This window comes from Dendropsophus ebraccatus, chromosome 12, assembly GCF_027789765.1.
Source record: "Dendropsophus ebraccatus isolate aDenEbr1 chromosome 12, aDenEbr1.pat, whole genome shotgun sequence".
NCBI classification, from domain to species: Eukaryota; Metazoa; Chordata; class Amphibia; order Anura; family Hylidae; genus Dendropsophus; species Dendropsophus ebraccatus.
In genome coordinates, this window is record NC_091465.1 from 65631110 (window position 1) to 65645822 (window position 14713).

The following is a 14713-nucleotide window of genomic DNA, read 5'->3' on the forward strand; positions in this document are numbered from 1 at the left end:
AATAACTGACATGTCAGTTTTCTACGGCCGCAATTCAATGAATTGTGGCCGTAGAAAACCCTGTCAGTTCACACAGTGAAGCAAGCGGCTCCGGCCGCTCGCTTCATTGTGTGCTATGGGAAGCTCTGATGCGGGTGCGCGCTGATGCGCCCGCATCAGAGCTCTGTGGACGAAAAGATCATGCGGCCGGTACTTAATTCCCGGCCAAGGTGATCCGGGCGGAGACCGGCCGTTCTGTGACCACAGCAGGTCTAATACGTTGTGTGAACATAGCCTATATGTGTAAGCAATACTGCTATTGCACAGCTGAAGGAAGGTAATGGGTTAATTGTTTAATCATACCATGTAGGAAGTGAGTTTAGTTCTTGTCAGGTTTTCAGGAAGAGAGGACACATTACAAGTAGAGATGAGCGAACTGTTCGGACTTCCAGTCCGAAAGCAGTTCTCTCGATCGTGAATCCTGTGATCCCGGGTGCATAGTTGCGATCCCGGGAATATGCGGCCAGGATATTCCAGGGAATCGATCTGGAATTCCCAGGAATATCCTGGCCGCATATTCCCGGGAGTGCAACTATGCACCCAGGATCACAGGCATCACGATCGAACGCAGATCCGACCAAAAGTCCGACGGTCCCCGCAACTCTAATTACAAGACAGTCCCTTATGCCAGGTCCCCTGACAGGAACCAAGCTCACATGCAACTAAAGACTCTATTCTTCTAAAAGTAACTACTTTCACTATGCAGTGCTAAGCAACAGCAAGGGAGAGCAGCCACCAAGAGCGTGCCTCCCCCCCTTCCCAACGCCCCCTCTCCGCCCAACTGGCGAAGGTGGCGCAGATCGGCCCGATGTGAAAAAAAAATATTCACAAATAGACCATTTGCGAATATTTTTCCACCGAAAAAAGGCATTTTCGACTTTTAATAAATGTCTCCCATAGTTTTCAGTAAAGTTCCGGCAGAGTACAAGGGCTAGATTGGGCATAGAGCTCCTCTGGCAAACTCCTCTCCTCTCTACCTTCTACAGAGCACTACTACTTCTACTGTTTCCTAGCACCTACCTCAAGCATTAAGTCAAGCACAAGTCTGTACCAAGATTACTATTGTCTGCAAAAAGTGTGCTGTTATCTGGCAAAAGCTCTTCAGTAAAGTTGTTCTATTTTTCTATAAAACGCACAATACTCTTTCTACTTCTGTCTGCACTAGCACATATACACACACCACCACACACCTTGGGTTCATTTTTCCCACTTGTGTGGGTGATGGTACCGACATCCTGGGTGGGTCAGTTGCCACTCCAGGTTGCGGTGACAACAGTCCAAATGACACAACACAAACCCGGAAGGTTACCGACCATTTTGGGGAATACACTACCGGCAATACACAAAAAGGTACCAACATCACACCTGTGTGCTGGACTGGCATCACGACAACCAGTATCACTGGCCGAGTACCACACATAGCCTTTAGTATAATAGAGGAATCTGTGGCTAGCATTGGCTTTAGACACTAACACTAACTTTTATGGGGACACCTTTGGCTGGCTCTGGTTGTAATTGTGGGCATCTTTATATACCACAGGATGTAAGGGAAGAGCTGCTTTCAGTCTTGTGTGGCTGCAGACACAACAAATCAGTGTCCACTAGATCTCTTGTCTCTGGCTGGACAAGTGGTCTGACATTTCAAAAGCCCTGACCTCCTACGTGAACAACGGACCTGGAAGGATCCTCTGAGAAAAGACGTAAAATAAATAGTTTAAAAGACAAAGTTTATTTAATATCTAAGACAACTGCACAAAATTGATGTGTTATTATTATTTTTTTACCTATTTTTATACTTCTACTTTTTTTGTTTTTTACTCTGAATTGCAAAGAACAAAGAGAATTTTCTTTCTGCAACTGCAGTTCAGTCACGTGTTTTCATGGCATCGCATCACCCGGTTGGGTACGTGGGTTCAGTGACTTGGCATCTTTTGATGTCTCCATTCATGGTGAGAAGCCACAGGGTTCCCTGATCATAAGATACATGTCGGAAACTGCCAGAGATATCCTGCCGGGTCCAAGAGGTTCCAATGGGATTGCTAGCCGAGATCTCTTCCCTGGAATAGAGAGGAGAGGCTACTTATATCTACAATGATGGTATACTTATTATGACAGTCATGTGTTTACTTTGGTGTAATCTAATGTAGTGCCCAGCAATGAACTGCTTTTTCAGCCTGTGTGCCATAGCTACTACTTGCAGCTGCCACTAGGGGACCCTGCACATAGAGTTGTATTGCTCTGATCAATACCAGAGTCCATTATGCAGTAAGCTCCCCCTAGTGGTGACTAATGGTAACCAGAATTATGTTATGTATCAATACTGAAAATCAGAGTTTTCCTATAATGGAATAGGGTAATCGAGTTAGGCTGTTATTGGGGAATAGGATTTATTCTGGTTTATGTTATTCCCCTGATAACATATTAATGGCAGGCAGACGTTTTACAACTTTGAAGTCAATATCATGTCTCTATGTTGTCAATGACTGTGCCACAGTGCCCCTGCCCATATACTATATATATTAGTGAAGTGCGATGTGTCCAAAGCTTTTACCTTTTATATACTTGTCCCTGGGAGTTCACTCCGTACACAGAACCATCTGTGCTGACCTCCACCATGATCAATTTACCGTCTATCTGTTGCCACCGACTTCCCCTGCAGGATGTGGGCTGCACACCATGGCGGTACCATATATCATTGTTGGAGTTGACACCCCAGCAGCCATAAGGGCCACAGCTGTAATACTTCAGACTCCCATCTAGTGCAGTGTAGGACAAGACTGTAGACCTGGAAACTACTTGATCCTGGTTGAGGCAGTAAATACCATCCCCTGAATTGACTCCAGATGCAAACTTTTCCCCACCTGCGTCTATTTGTTTCAGAGCACCTATGGGAACAAAATCAGGAGAGATTGTTAGGAGAGATTGACAGACAGACAGACAGACAGACAGTGGGATTACTGGGATTTTTAAGACAAGAATAGATTGGAACAACAGTAAGAATAGTAGTGCTATTTTTTTTATAAAAATATTTGTGTAAGTTTTGGACTGTTTGTATTTCTCACACTCCAGAGTCAGTTATATTATTACTGGTGTCTAATATAGCAATACCAAAACAGAGAAAAAAATGCTGGACACGTAATACAAAACCACAGAATCTTTATTTGTTACAGTCATTACATACATAAAAATTGATAAAAGACATATATATGACAAGGGGATAACAGCAACAACAAATACCAAAGGAGGTGGATAACTATATTATAGTAAAGTGCTTAAAGGACAACTCCGGCGGGACCTAAAAAAAATAAAAAAAACACAGACACACACACAGATCATACTCACCAACATCCCTCCGGTGACGATCGGCACTTGAATCTCCCGCCACCCGCGACTCCGTCACCTCCGGCCCCGTCTTCGGAACTCCCTCACTTCCGGGTTTGTGTGAAGATTTTTCATTGGCTGGAGCGCATCATATAGCTTCCAGCAAGCTCAGCCAATCAGGGTTGAGAAAGCTGGAAGCCATGTGATGAGGTCCAGCCAATGAAAAGGCTGTTGGTGCACTTGCCAGTGCACCAGCAGCCTTTTCATGTAACATTCACTTTACCTTAAGACGTCAAGGAGGATGAAGACCTGGCCCGTCCCCTGTTCACGACCCCCTGATGACATCGTCACAAAATGGCGCCCAGGAGAGGAGGACGGGGTCGACCGTAATCGGATATGTATATGTGGTTGTGTGGGGGGGTCGGGGGTCAGAACGGAAGGGATCGGAGCCAGACAGCTTATTTAGACACATTACAAAGATATATAAAATTGTAATGTGTGTTAAATATGTAAAAAAAAAACGCTGGAGTTGCCCTTTAATAAGCTACATACAGCATCTAAGCCAGTGGCACTGGGCACTCATGTACACAAACAGAATTATATATAGAGGCAGGACTAACACACACAATAATATATTAAAGTAAAGTGCACAGTGCACAACAGTCCCACAACATGTCATCATGTAAAGTTGGTGTCACCAGACCTACACAAGGTAAAATACCTCCTGAGGCAGAGAGAAACTCTATTGTAACTACCACCAAGGTGCCTTGTTGTTTACCCCACCAAACACGGTGTACAACGGTGTTATTGTTGTTGCTTTACCCTACCAAGCATGTGCCCTACTAAAAACGGTCTCACCCTGCCTAGTAGTGTTGTTCTTTGTTGCCATGGACAATCTCACCATTGCCTGGTATACACCGTTTCCCTGCACTATGGACAATTTAGCTATTGCCTCTTGCATGGTGAAAACTTTATTGTACATATGTTATTTTGTGTACTGTATTGTTTTAAGTTTGGGGGGGGGGGGAGGGTAGTGTCCCACTAAGTGTTTTTTTTTTTTTTTTCTTTCTTGCACCTAGGCAAATGTGTATCTATTCTGTGTCTCAGTTAGGACAGCAAGGGTTAAATATGCAGGGATCATATATTTACGTGAGTACGAGGATTACTTTAGAACACTCTATAGACACTTCACCACATCCCGGCAGAGTACTCACTAATTTAGGCAAGGGTCTCTTCTACTCGATCCCTGACACCTTCACTGGTATATTCTTTTATCAACTCATCTTTTTGTCAGTTCCTATTGCTATCATTGATTTTTGTTGATGCTTTAGTACCTAAGCATTGTTTGTTACTGTTATTGCACTAAAGTTGAACTTTGTTTGAAGTGGGACTGTCATGTCTAGCGCCACACCTGCACCTACGCTCCGCACCTCACAGTAGTTCAAACCAAGGTACAGTTGCTGTGTGTCCGGGGGTTGGTGTTACCACTCCTGACCACTGGGACAAGTAGCCCCAAAAAAACACCAGAGCCCACCAGCAGGCCCAACACCAGTCCCAGCAACCCCGGCACAATGACAGGTCGGGCAGGAGGCGGGGCTGTGACGGAGAGAGGAGGCTAATTTCAACGAGAAGAGGAGGCATACGTCACAGGGGGAGGAGATATATTTCAATTGCCCACACTGGGCCGACCTCCACTGCACAACGGACCTCATAGGCACATTGGATTACAGGCAAATATAACGGGAAATAGGTGGCAGATTCAAAAAAGTTCCACAGCAGCTAATTGACCCCAACAGTGCCAACAGGGTGGTATATAAATCTTATTACCCGCCATGAGGTGGTACATTGGTTTTAAGTGTTATGAAAAGGACAATGGTTAACTGTATTTTCCTGTATATAAGACTACTTTTTAACCCAGGAAAATCTTCTCTAAAGTCAGGGGTCATCCTATACGCCGGGTGTCGTCTTAAAGGGCGGGTGCTGAAAAACTTCAGAACCAGACTGGAGAATTTGACGTTGCCACATATGGTATAGGGAACTAAAAAACGTTTGCATTCCCACCGTACAAAATGCAGAGCAAGCTGCGGGATTCGGGAGAATAAAAAAAAAGTGTAGTGGCCCCGTGCCCATAATCCCACCTCTTTCGTTCGTCTGGCCCATCCTTGTATAACTGTACCTCCTTCTCTGCCTCTCAGATCTCGCTGCTGTCTGAGGTTTTTTATAAATTTTTATTTGGTGTACATTGGAAGAGGGGTAGTCTTATACAGCGATTTTATCCCAAACTCTATATTTTAACTGGAAAAGTTGAGGGTCATCTTATACACCGGAAAATACAGTATTTTTTTCCCCTTCATTTTGCTTCATTGCAGTCATCCCAGTTTTTACACATTCATGGAGAAGATCAAAAATACTTTTTTTCTTACCATTAACAGCCACCCAGTTTCCATCTTGGAATTTGTAGATAGTATTCCCCCTGTTGACTCCCCAGACACCGGCTGGACCCACCGACACATGGATCAGCTTGCCAGGAAGCAGTTTCCAGTTTTGGTCCATCCATTGGTAGATGTTGTCATCATCATTCACACCATAAACCTCACTGGTTCCTGCATCTATCTGCCTCAGTTTACCAGGTATAACAGTGCACTGCAGATCTGAGAAAAGAAGCAACAAGAGAGTTCAAAAATATCATAGTAAATGTAATCAATGATCTACAAGGATTAAAAATACATAAAAATCAATACCATTGGACTCAATCTGGGTAAAAGCAGTTTTGCATCTATTGATGTCTCCACTCATGGTGAGAAGCCACAGGTTTCCCTGATCATAAGATACATGTCGGAAGCTGCCAGAGATATCCTGCCGAGTCCAAGAGGTTCCAATGGGATTGCTAGCTGAGATCCCTTCCCTGGAATAGATAGGAGAGGCTACTTATATCTACAATGGTGGTATACTGATAATGATAGCCATGTGTTTACTTCGGAGGGCCTGCACATAGATTTATATTTCTCTGAACAATACCAGCTGTATGAATCCATTATGCAATAAACTCCCTCTAGTGGTGACTAATGGTAACCAGAATTATTTTATGTATCAATACTGAAAATAATAGTTTTCCTATACAGATTATACTATAAAATGATCACCAGAGAACTAAAGTCTATAATGGAATGGTGAAAATCTAGTTGGGTTCTTATTAGAGAATAGGATTTTTTTGGTTTATTTTATTCCCCTGATAATATATTAATGGCAGGCAGAAGTTTTTCAGGTTGGGAGTCAATATCATGTCTCTATGTTATCGATCACTGTGCCACAGTGCCCCTGCCCATATACTATGTATAATAGTGAAGTGCAATGTGTCCAAAGCTTTTACCTTTTATACAGTTGTCCCTGGGAGTTCACTCCGTACACAGAACCATCCGTGCTGACCTCCACCATGATCAATTTACCATCTATCTGCTGCCACCGACTTCCCTGGCAAGATGTAGGCTGCACACCATGGCGGTACCATATATCATTGTTGAAGTTGACACCCCAGCACCCATAAGGGCCACAGCTAAAGTACTTCAGACTCCCATCTAGTGCAGTGTAGGACAAGACTGTAGATCTGGAAACTACTTGATCCTGGTTCAGGCAGTAAATACCGTCCCCTGAATTAACTCCAGATGCAAATTTATCCCCACCTGCGTCTATTTGTTTCAGAGCACCTATGGGAACAAAATCAGAGATATATGTTAGAAGAGAGCAACAGATAGATAGAGGGATGACTAGTGGGATTACTGTTTTTTTTTAAGACAGTAAGTATAGTCATACCTCCCAACCGTCCCGGATCCAGTGAGACAGTCCTGATTTTGGGGCCCCCATGTGTCGTGCTACCCCCCCGTCCCCCCCTCCTCCTCCTCTGTCCCCCGCTGCCAGGCACTGATAGGGGCCCATTCACTGTAAGCCTCTGAGTGCTCACAGTGACACTGACAGGCCCTGTCTCCTTGCAGCCCCCACCCCCAGACACTCCAATAATGTAAATGCAGAGACTTCCGGTGCAGGCTTCCTGCATTGGAAGTTAAATGTCCCAGCCCCGCAGCGCCTGAACTCCTCTCCTGCTTGACCCAGACGTAATGTCATGTCTGGAGCCAAGGAGAGAGTGCAGGGGCCGTGGGGGTGTAACATTGAACTTCTGATGCAGGAAACCTGCTCCAGAAGTCTCTGTACTTAGGAATAGCAGCTCCAAGAGGAGAGACTGCAGGGGAGCATTATGAGAAGTGAGTATCCTTTTTTTTTTTTTTTTCACATGGAAGCTACTATACAGGGGGGCTATACTATGAGGGGAGGGGTATACTATGTGGTGCTATACAATGTGGGCGCTACAAAGGGGGACTATACTATGTGGGGCTATATAATGTGGGAGCTACAAAGGGGGGTTATACTATGCAGGGCTATACAATGGGGGGATACAAAGGGGGCTATACTATGTGGGGCTACAAAAGGGGGCTATACTAAGTGGGGGCTATACTGGGGGACTATAGTATATGGGAGCTACATGGGGGGTTTACTGTGCAGGGCTACACAGGGGAGGGTATACTATGTGGGGGCTACATGGGGCTATACTATGTGGGTGCTACATGGGGAGCTATATTTTGTAGGGGCTGCTGTACAAAGGGGCCTGTACTATTTGGGGTCTCCTTCACAGGATTGGGACCTATATTATATGGGGGCTGCTACACGGGGGGGCTATATTATATGGGGACTGATACACAGGGGGACCTATGCTATTTTGGGGCTGCCACATAAGGAAACTTATACAATATAGGGGCTGATAATCAAATATAGCCTAAACTATATGGGGACTGCTACACTATATAGAGGCACGGTGGGGGCTAGTACTATGTGGGGAGAGGGAGAGGAGGCCTATGTGAACACAAAGAGGGCAAATGGGAAGCAGAGGGGCCAAAGTACTATATTGGGCACAGAGGGGCCTGATTACTATAGGGGAGCATAGAAGAGTAGCCTAATATGTGGCAATACAGCACATAGGGGGCCTAATAACATATGAGGGCACAGAGGGAACGCAGTTACTTTGTGAAGCAGATGGAGAGTTTGTATTGAGATGAGGATGATACTGGAAGAAGGAGACTAAAATGTTTGTCTTGCAGGTTCTGTAGAGACGAGTCATGGCTGGAGAAGTTTTTAGAGATGACCGGGCAAGTTGGCGAAGAAACACAAAAGTGAACAACAAGAGAAAACGTCCCCTGTGAGTCACTGAATAACAGCAGTATATTCACTCGTAAGGTCTGCTGAACCCGTGTACAGCCTAATCTACCACTATATAGTCAATGCTGAGGGAGAAAATTGCTCTTTGTATAGTGGATGTTATGTAGTAATGGTATGGGGGGTGTAAGTCACTATGTGGTGAAGATAAGGTGATAATATGGTGATAATTCAAAAAAGCTCCACACCAGCTGATTGACCTCAGCAACCTGACAGGGTGGTATGTAAGTCTTATCACCGGCCATGAGGTGGCACATTCGCTTTAAGGCTATGTTCACACATGTCCGGCCGCATATTTTTCGCGGCCGGACATATACGTTTAAAACTCCGTCCGGAATTTACGCAAGTTGCGGCCGGCTACGTAAGGTCTGCGAACTTACGCCCGTAAGCTACGTACGCTTCCCGAGCGGCGTACCTAGCGATCTGACAGCGGTCTTTTACTTGGAAAGCTTCGCCTAGCCCCGGACACCCCACAGAACCTTTTGGATTGGAACAAAAAGCTTTAAAAATGAAGAAATCACCACTACGTACGGGACCGCATGTTATGCTACGGGCGTAAGTTACAGCATTTCCGTCCCGAAACAATGGTCTGTTTCATTTTTTACGGCGCCGCATACGATCTGGCCGTAAGTTCGTACATAGTGTGAACTGTGCGGCCGTAGATCATATACTTTCCATTGTACGCAAACTATGTAAATCTCCCGCCGCTTATTCACGGAGCGCGCTACAGCCGGAAACTTACGTAGTGTGAACATGGGACAATGTTTTTTGCTCTACTGCAGCCGTCCCTGTTTTTACACATTTAGGCTATGTTTACACTACGTAAGTTCCATAACAACTTTCGTAGTGCTGCAGGCTGAGGGGATCCCAGCCGGAGTGTATATAGTGCATAGTATACGCTCCGTCCAGGATCCCTAGCGGTGCCGTGGAAAACTAACATGTCAGTTTTCTGTAGCCGCTATTCAGTGATTAGCGGCTGCAGAAAACCCTGTCAGTGCACACAGTGGAGCGAGCGGCTCCGGCCGCACGCTCCATAGTGTGCTGTGGGGAGTTCTGATGCAGGCGCGCACTGATATGCCGCATTAGAACTAAGCAGCGCTAAAGATCATCCGGCCAGTACTGTAGTACCGGCCGGGATGATGTTTTCTGAGAGCGGCTGTTCCGTGGCCTGGCGTATGAACATGGCCTTAAGGAGAAGGACAAAAATTATTTTTCTTACCATTAACAGCCACCCAGTTGCCATCTTGGAATTTGTAGATAGTATTGGCCCTGTTGACTCCCCAGACACCGGCTGGACCCACCGACACATGGATCAGCTTTCCAGGGAGCAGCTTCCAGTTTTGGTCCACCCATTGGTAGATGCTGTCATCATCATTCACACCATACACCTCACTGGTTCCTGCATCTATCTGCTTCAGTTTACCAGGTATCACAGTGCACTGCAGATCTGTCAAAATAAGTAACAAGACATTCCAAGCATATCATAGTAAATGTAAACAATGATCTACAACAGACATGTCAAAACTCTGGCCCGCGGTGCCATTTTTTTTGGCCCGCCACACTAGTCTACTGTTATATTAAATCTGTCCCGCCGACATTGCAGATTATAATATGGAAGGTCTGAATGGCCACTCAGACCTCCCATACTATCATCTTGTAGGCCGCAGGCAGTTTCTAGCCTGCGGCCTAGGAATATGTGAACAGCGTACAGACGCCGACCCACATCCGGCGCCTCCCACACCGTCTAGAGCCGCAGGAAGGGTGAGTCTATGGGGGAGGGCTGGCTACTCCATAAGAGACTATGGGGAGGGCTGGCTACTACGTAAGAGACTATGGGAGAGGGCTGGCTACTACGTTAGAAACTATGGGGGAGAGCTGGCTACTATATAAGAGACTTGGGGAGGGCTGGTTTCGTTATAACATACTATGAGGGACGACTGGCTACTATAAAAGAGACTTGGGGAGGGCTGGCTTCTATATAACATACTACGAGGGAGGGCTGGCTACTATATAAGAGACTATGGGGAGCTCTCGCTACTATATAACATACTATGAGGGAGGACTGGCTACTATATAAGAGACTATGGGGAGGGCTTACTTTTATATAAGACTATTGGGGAGGGCTGGCTTCTATATAAGACTATGGGAGAGGGCTGGCTACTATATAAGACTATTAGGGAGAGCTGGCCTCTATAAAAGACATTATTGAACAGGTCTGGCTTCTATATAAGAGACTATTGGGGAGGGCTAGCTAATAAAGTATGTATATATATATATATATATATATATATATATATATATATATATATATTGGAGGCTGGCTACTATATGGGGCACTAGTGGGAGGACTGGCTACTATTTCGGACATTTGGGGGGGCTGACTATTATATGGGTCACCATTGGGAGGGCTGGCTACTATATGGCTGCTATGTGGGGCACCAATAGTAGGGCTAGCTACTTTAACACTATAGATGTTTGACACTATTGGAGGGGTTGGCTACTATAAAGGGAACATTTATGGGATAAGCTACCGCTTGGGAGAAATAAGGGGTAATTACCATTGGGGTTGGGGTTTAAAGGGGTTGTCCAGCGAAAATCTTTTTCTTTCTAATCAACTGGGGTCAGAAAGTTATATAGTTTTGTAATTTACTTCTATTAAAAATATCCAAAGCCTTCCCATACTTATCATCTGCTGTATGTCCTGCAGGAAATGTTATTTTATTTTCAGTTTGACACAGTGCTCTCTGCTGACATCTGTGGCCGAGACAGGAACTCTGTCTCGGTTTTCTATGAATCCCCATAGAAAACCTCTCCTAATTGGGAAAGTTCCTGTCTCGGCCCGAGATGTCAGCAGAGAGAAGTGTGTCAGACTGAAAATAAAACAACATTTTCTGCATGACATTTAGTAGCTAATAGGTACAGGAACACTAGACATTTTTTAATAGAAGTAAATTCCAAAACTATATAACTTTCTGACACCACTTGATTTTAAAGAAAAAGATCTTTGCTGGACAATCCCTTTAACCATGTCATAGCAAGGATACAAGGATTAAAAATACATAAAGACCAATACCATTGGAATCAATCTGGGTTAAAGCAGTTTTGCATCTTTTGATGTCGCCATTCATGGTGAGAAGCCACAGGTTTCCCTGATCATACGATACATGTCGGAAGCTGCCAGAGATATCCTGCCGAGTCCAAGAGGTTCCAATGGGATTGCTAGCCGAGATCTCTTCCCTGGAATAGAGAGGAGAGGCTACTTATATCTACAATGGTGGTATACTGATTATGAAAGTCATGTGTCTACTTTAGTGATGCACGATGCACCGAAATATCGATACTACTATCGATATTTCGGTCAGAAAAACGGTTCGATACCAGGATTTCCTGGTATCGATACTTCATGTTAATCTGCATAATAGTGCAGATTAACATGAAGTATGGTACAGAGAACACGGCCGGCAGCTACCTGAGCGCCGGCCGTGTTCTCTGTGTGCCGCCCCCTGCCCCCTGGTGTCCCCTCCTCCGCCCGCGAGCTCTCCGCTCCCGGCGGCGCCAAATTTAAATAGCCGGCACACAGCGATCGCTAGTGCCAGCTGTCCGGACCCCTGGTCAGACCTCCTAACCGCCCCGGATCCGGTCCGTCCCGCTCCCCACCGCACTGCCTCCCGCCCCATAGGCATACTGTCCTTAGATGTCAGTACGCCTGTGGGGCTGGGGGCAGTGTCGGTCCGGCCCCCGGCTGATACGCGCTCTCTGGGGATGTCCCGGGGATTCCCCAGCAGAGCGCGCACCACAGACCTCAGTGTACGCTGCCGGCCTGTCCTTCCCGGAAGTACAGGACAGCGGCGTACGCTGAGGTCACTGATGCGCGCTCTGCTGGGGAATCCCCGGGACATCCCTACAGAGCGCGTATCAGCCGGGGGCCGGACCGACGGGAAGAGACGAAGACAGCCGCAGCGGGGAACGAGGTGCTAGGTGAGTTGTTTTTGTTATTTTTTTTTTCTGTCTGAGGGGGCTATATACTACTGGGGGGAGCGCACAGGGGGCTATATACTACAGGGGGGACCTCACAGGGGGCTATATACTACAGGGGGAGAGCGCACAGGGGGGCTATATACTACTGGGGGGAGCTCACAGGGGGCTATATTCTACAGGGGGAGAGCGCACGGGGAGGCTATATACTACTGGGGGGAGCTCACAGGGGGCTATATACTACAGGGGGAGAGCGCACAGGGGGGCTATATACTACTGGGGGAGCAACAGGGGGCTATATACTACTGAAGGAGAGCGCACAGGGGGGGCTATACACTACTGGGGCAGTCACCCCCTTTGTACCTAATATCAAAGGCCTGGTGAGAGAGAAAAAAATGCCAATTTTCCCGCTAATAAGCAGCAATTCTGTATATAAATAGTTGAACGTTTGTGACAAAGTAACAAAACACGTTTCCTACTGATGTTCAGCTCGGACCTTCACCTGACAATAGACCCCGGTAAGTGGACCTTCACTAAAAGTTGTTGAGTACCCCTGCCCTAAAGGGTAGATGCCGCTGTCATAACCGACAGCGGCATTTAACCCCTGCAGAGCCGCTCCATATGCAGCATGAGTCTGCTGCATATGGATCGGCCCCTCACTGCTAATGACTGCGGCCCGCAATCCCGCGGGCGGCAGTCATTCAACCATTCCAAATACGGGACCCGCCGGTGCTGCGGCAGCAGTCCCTTACACCAGCCAGTTCCCCAACCTCCGGGTCCACAATCCTGTCGCCGCCCCTCCATTCCCGCGGGGCCCACCGATACAGCGGCACAACAACTCCCAGAATACCTTCTTGTGGGGAGTTGTTGTTCACAAGGAGGCATGCTGGGAGTTGTTGTGCCAGGAGGCTGCTAATGCATTACAACTCCCAGCAGCATACCTCCTTATGCACTACATCCCCCAGCATACCTCTTAGTGCACGAGGAGGCATGCTGGGAGTTGTAGTGCACAAGAATGTATGCTGCACAGAGTTGTGTCAGGAGCTGCACAACTGCAATTCCCAGCATACCTCCTTGTGCACTACAACTCCCAGCATACCTTCTTGTGGGGAGTTGCAAAGCACAAGGAATTATGCTGGAAGTTGTTGTTCACCAGGAGTTATGCTGGGAGGTGTAGTGCACAAGGAGGCATGCTGGGAGTTGCAGTTGCGCGGCAGCAGCCTTTCAAAACATCCCAGCATACCTTCTTATGCACTACAACTCCTAGCATACCTCCCTGTGCACTACAACTCCCCACAAGAAGGTATTCTGGGAGTTGTTGTGCACAGGGAGGTATGCTTGAGGTTAGAGGGGAATAAAAAATGTAAAAAAGTGTTTTAAAATAAAACAAAAAATAAAGGTTCTAATAATCCCCCCTTTTCCCTTTTTTTCAAAAAAAAAAGTAGAAAAAAAAAAAAAAAGAACATACATGTATCCATTACATGTGAATTGTCCGAACTATAAAATGTAACAAAGTGATCAAGAAGTCACATAAATAAAAATGTTGTGCATGGGGGGAACATATCTGTAGTCAGGGAAAAGGGAAATTATATTTGTATTTTTACGTGTTTTTTTCTCAAACTTTTTATTTAGTATCGAATTGGTATTGAGTATCGAAATCCGAAAGCTGGTATCGGTATTGAACTCAAAATTTTGGTATCGTGACATCCCTAGTCTACTTTGGTATGATCTTATGTTGTGCCCAGCGATGAACTGCTTTTCCAGCCTGCGTGCCATAGCTACTACTTGCAGCTGCCACTAGAGGGGCCCAGCACATAGAGTTGTATTGCTCTGATCAATACCAGCTATATGAGTCCATTAGGCAGTAAGCTCCCCCTAGTGGTGACTAATGGTAACCAGAATTATGTTATTTATCAGTACTGAAAATCAGAGTTTTTCTTTACAGATATACAATATAATTATGACCAGAGAACTAAGGCCCATAATGAAATGGGGAATCTAGTTAGGCTCTTATTAGGGAATTGGACTTATTCTGGTTTATGTTATTCCCCTTATAATATATTAATGGCAGGCAGAAGTTTTTCAGGTTGGGAGTCAATATCATGTCTCTATGTTG

General features: G+C 45.9%; 1 protein-coding gene across 1 annotated transcript; it reads right to left on the bottom strand.

Moving 5' to 3' along the window:
* Positions 1–1749: 1749 nt before the first annotated feature.
* LOC138769015 (uncharacterized) lies at positions 1750–11855 on the bottom strand. Its single transcript, XM_069947169.1, has 7 exons — positions 11696–11855; positions 9842–10069; positions 6731–7064; positions 6102–6265; positions 5784–6011; positions 2591–2924; positions 1750–2096 (listed from the first exon to the last, which is right to left on the bottom strand). Exons 1-7 carry the CDS (start codon positions 11748–11750, stop codon positions 1931–1933), a joined length of 1509 nt encoding a protein of 502 aa, XP_069803270.1. The 5' UTR covers positions 11751–11855; the 3' UTR covers positions 1750–1930.
* Positions 11856–14713: the final 2858 nt, after the last annotated feature.

What these genes read in the sequence shown, in the direction of transcription:
- LOC138769015 (XM_069947169.1), bottom strand. Translation starts at nt 11,750, where the DNA reads ATGAATGGCGACATCAAAAGATGCAAAACTGCTTTAACCCAGATTGAT. An exon ending in CAACTGGGTGGCTGTTAATG is followed by an intron (nt 7,065 to 9,841) that starts GTAAGAAAAATA and finishes TTGTTCCCATAG; the next exon opens with GTGCTCTGAAACAAATAGAC. An exon ending in TACCCAGATTGAGTCCAATG is followed by an intron (nt 6,012 to 6,101) that starts GTATTGATTTTT and finishes TTCTTTTCTCAG; the next exon opens with ATCTGCAGTGCACTGTTATA.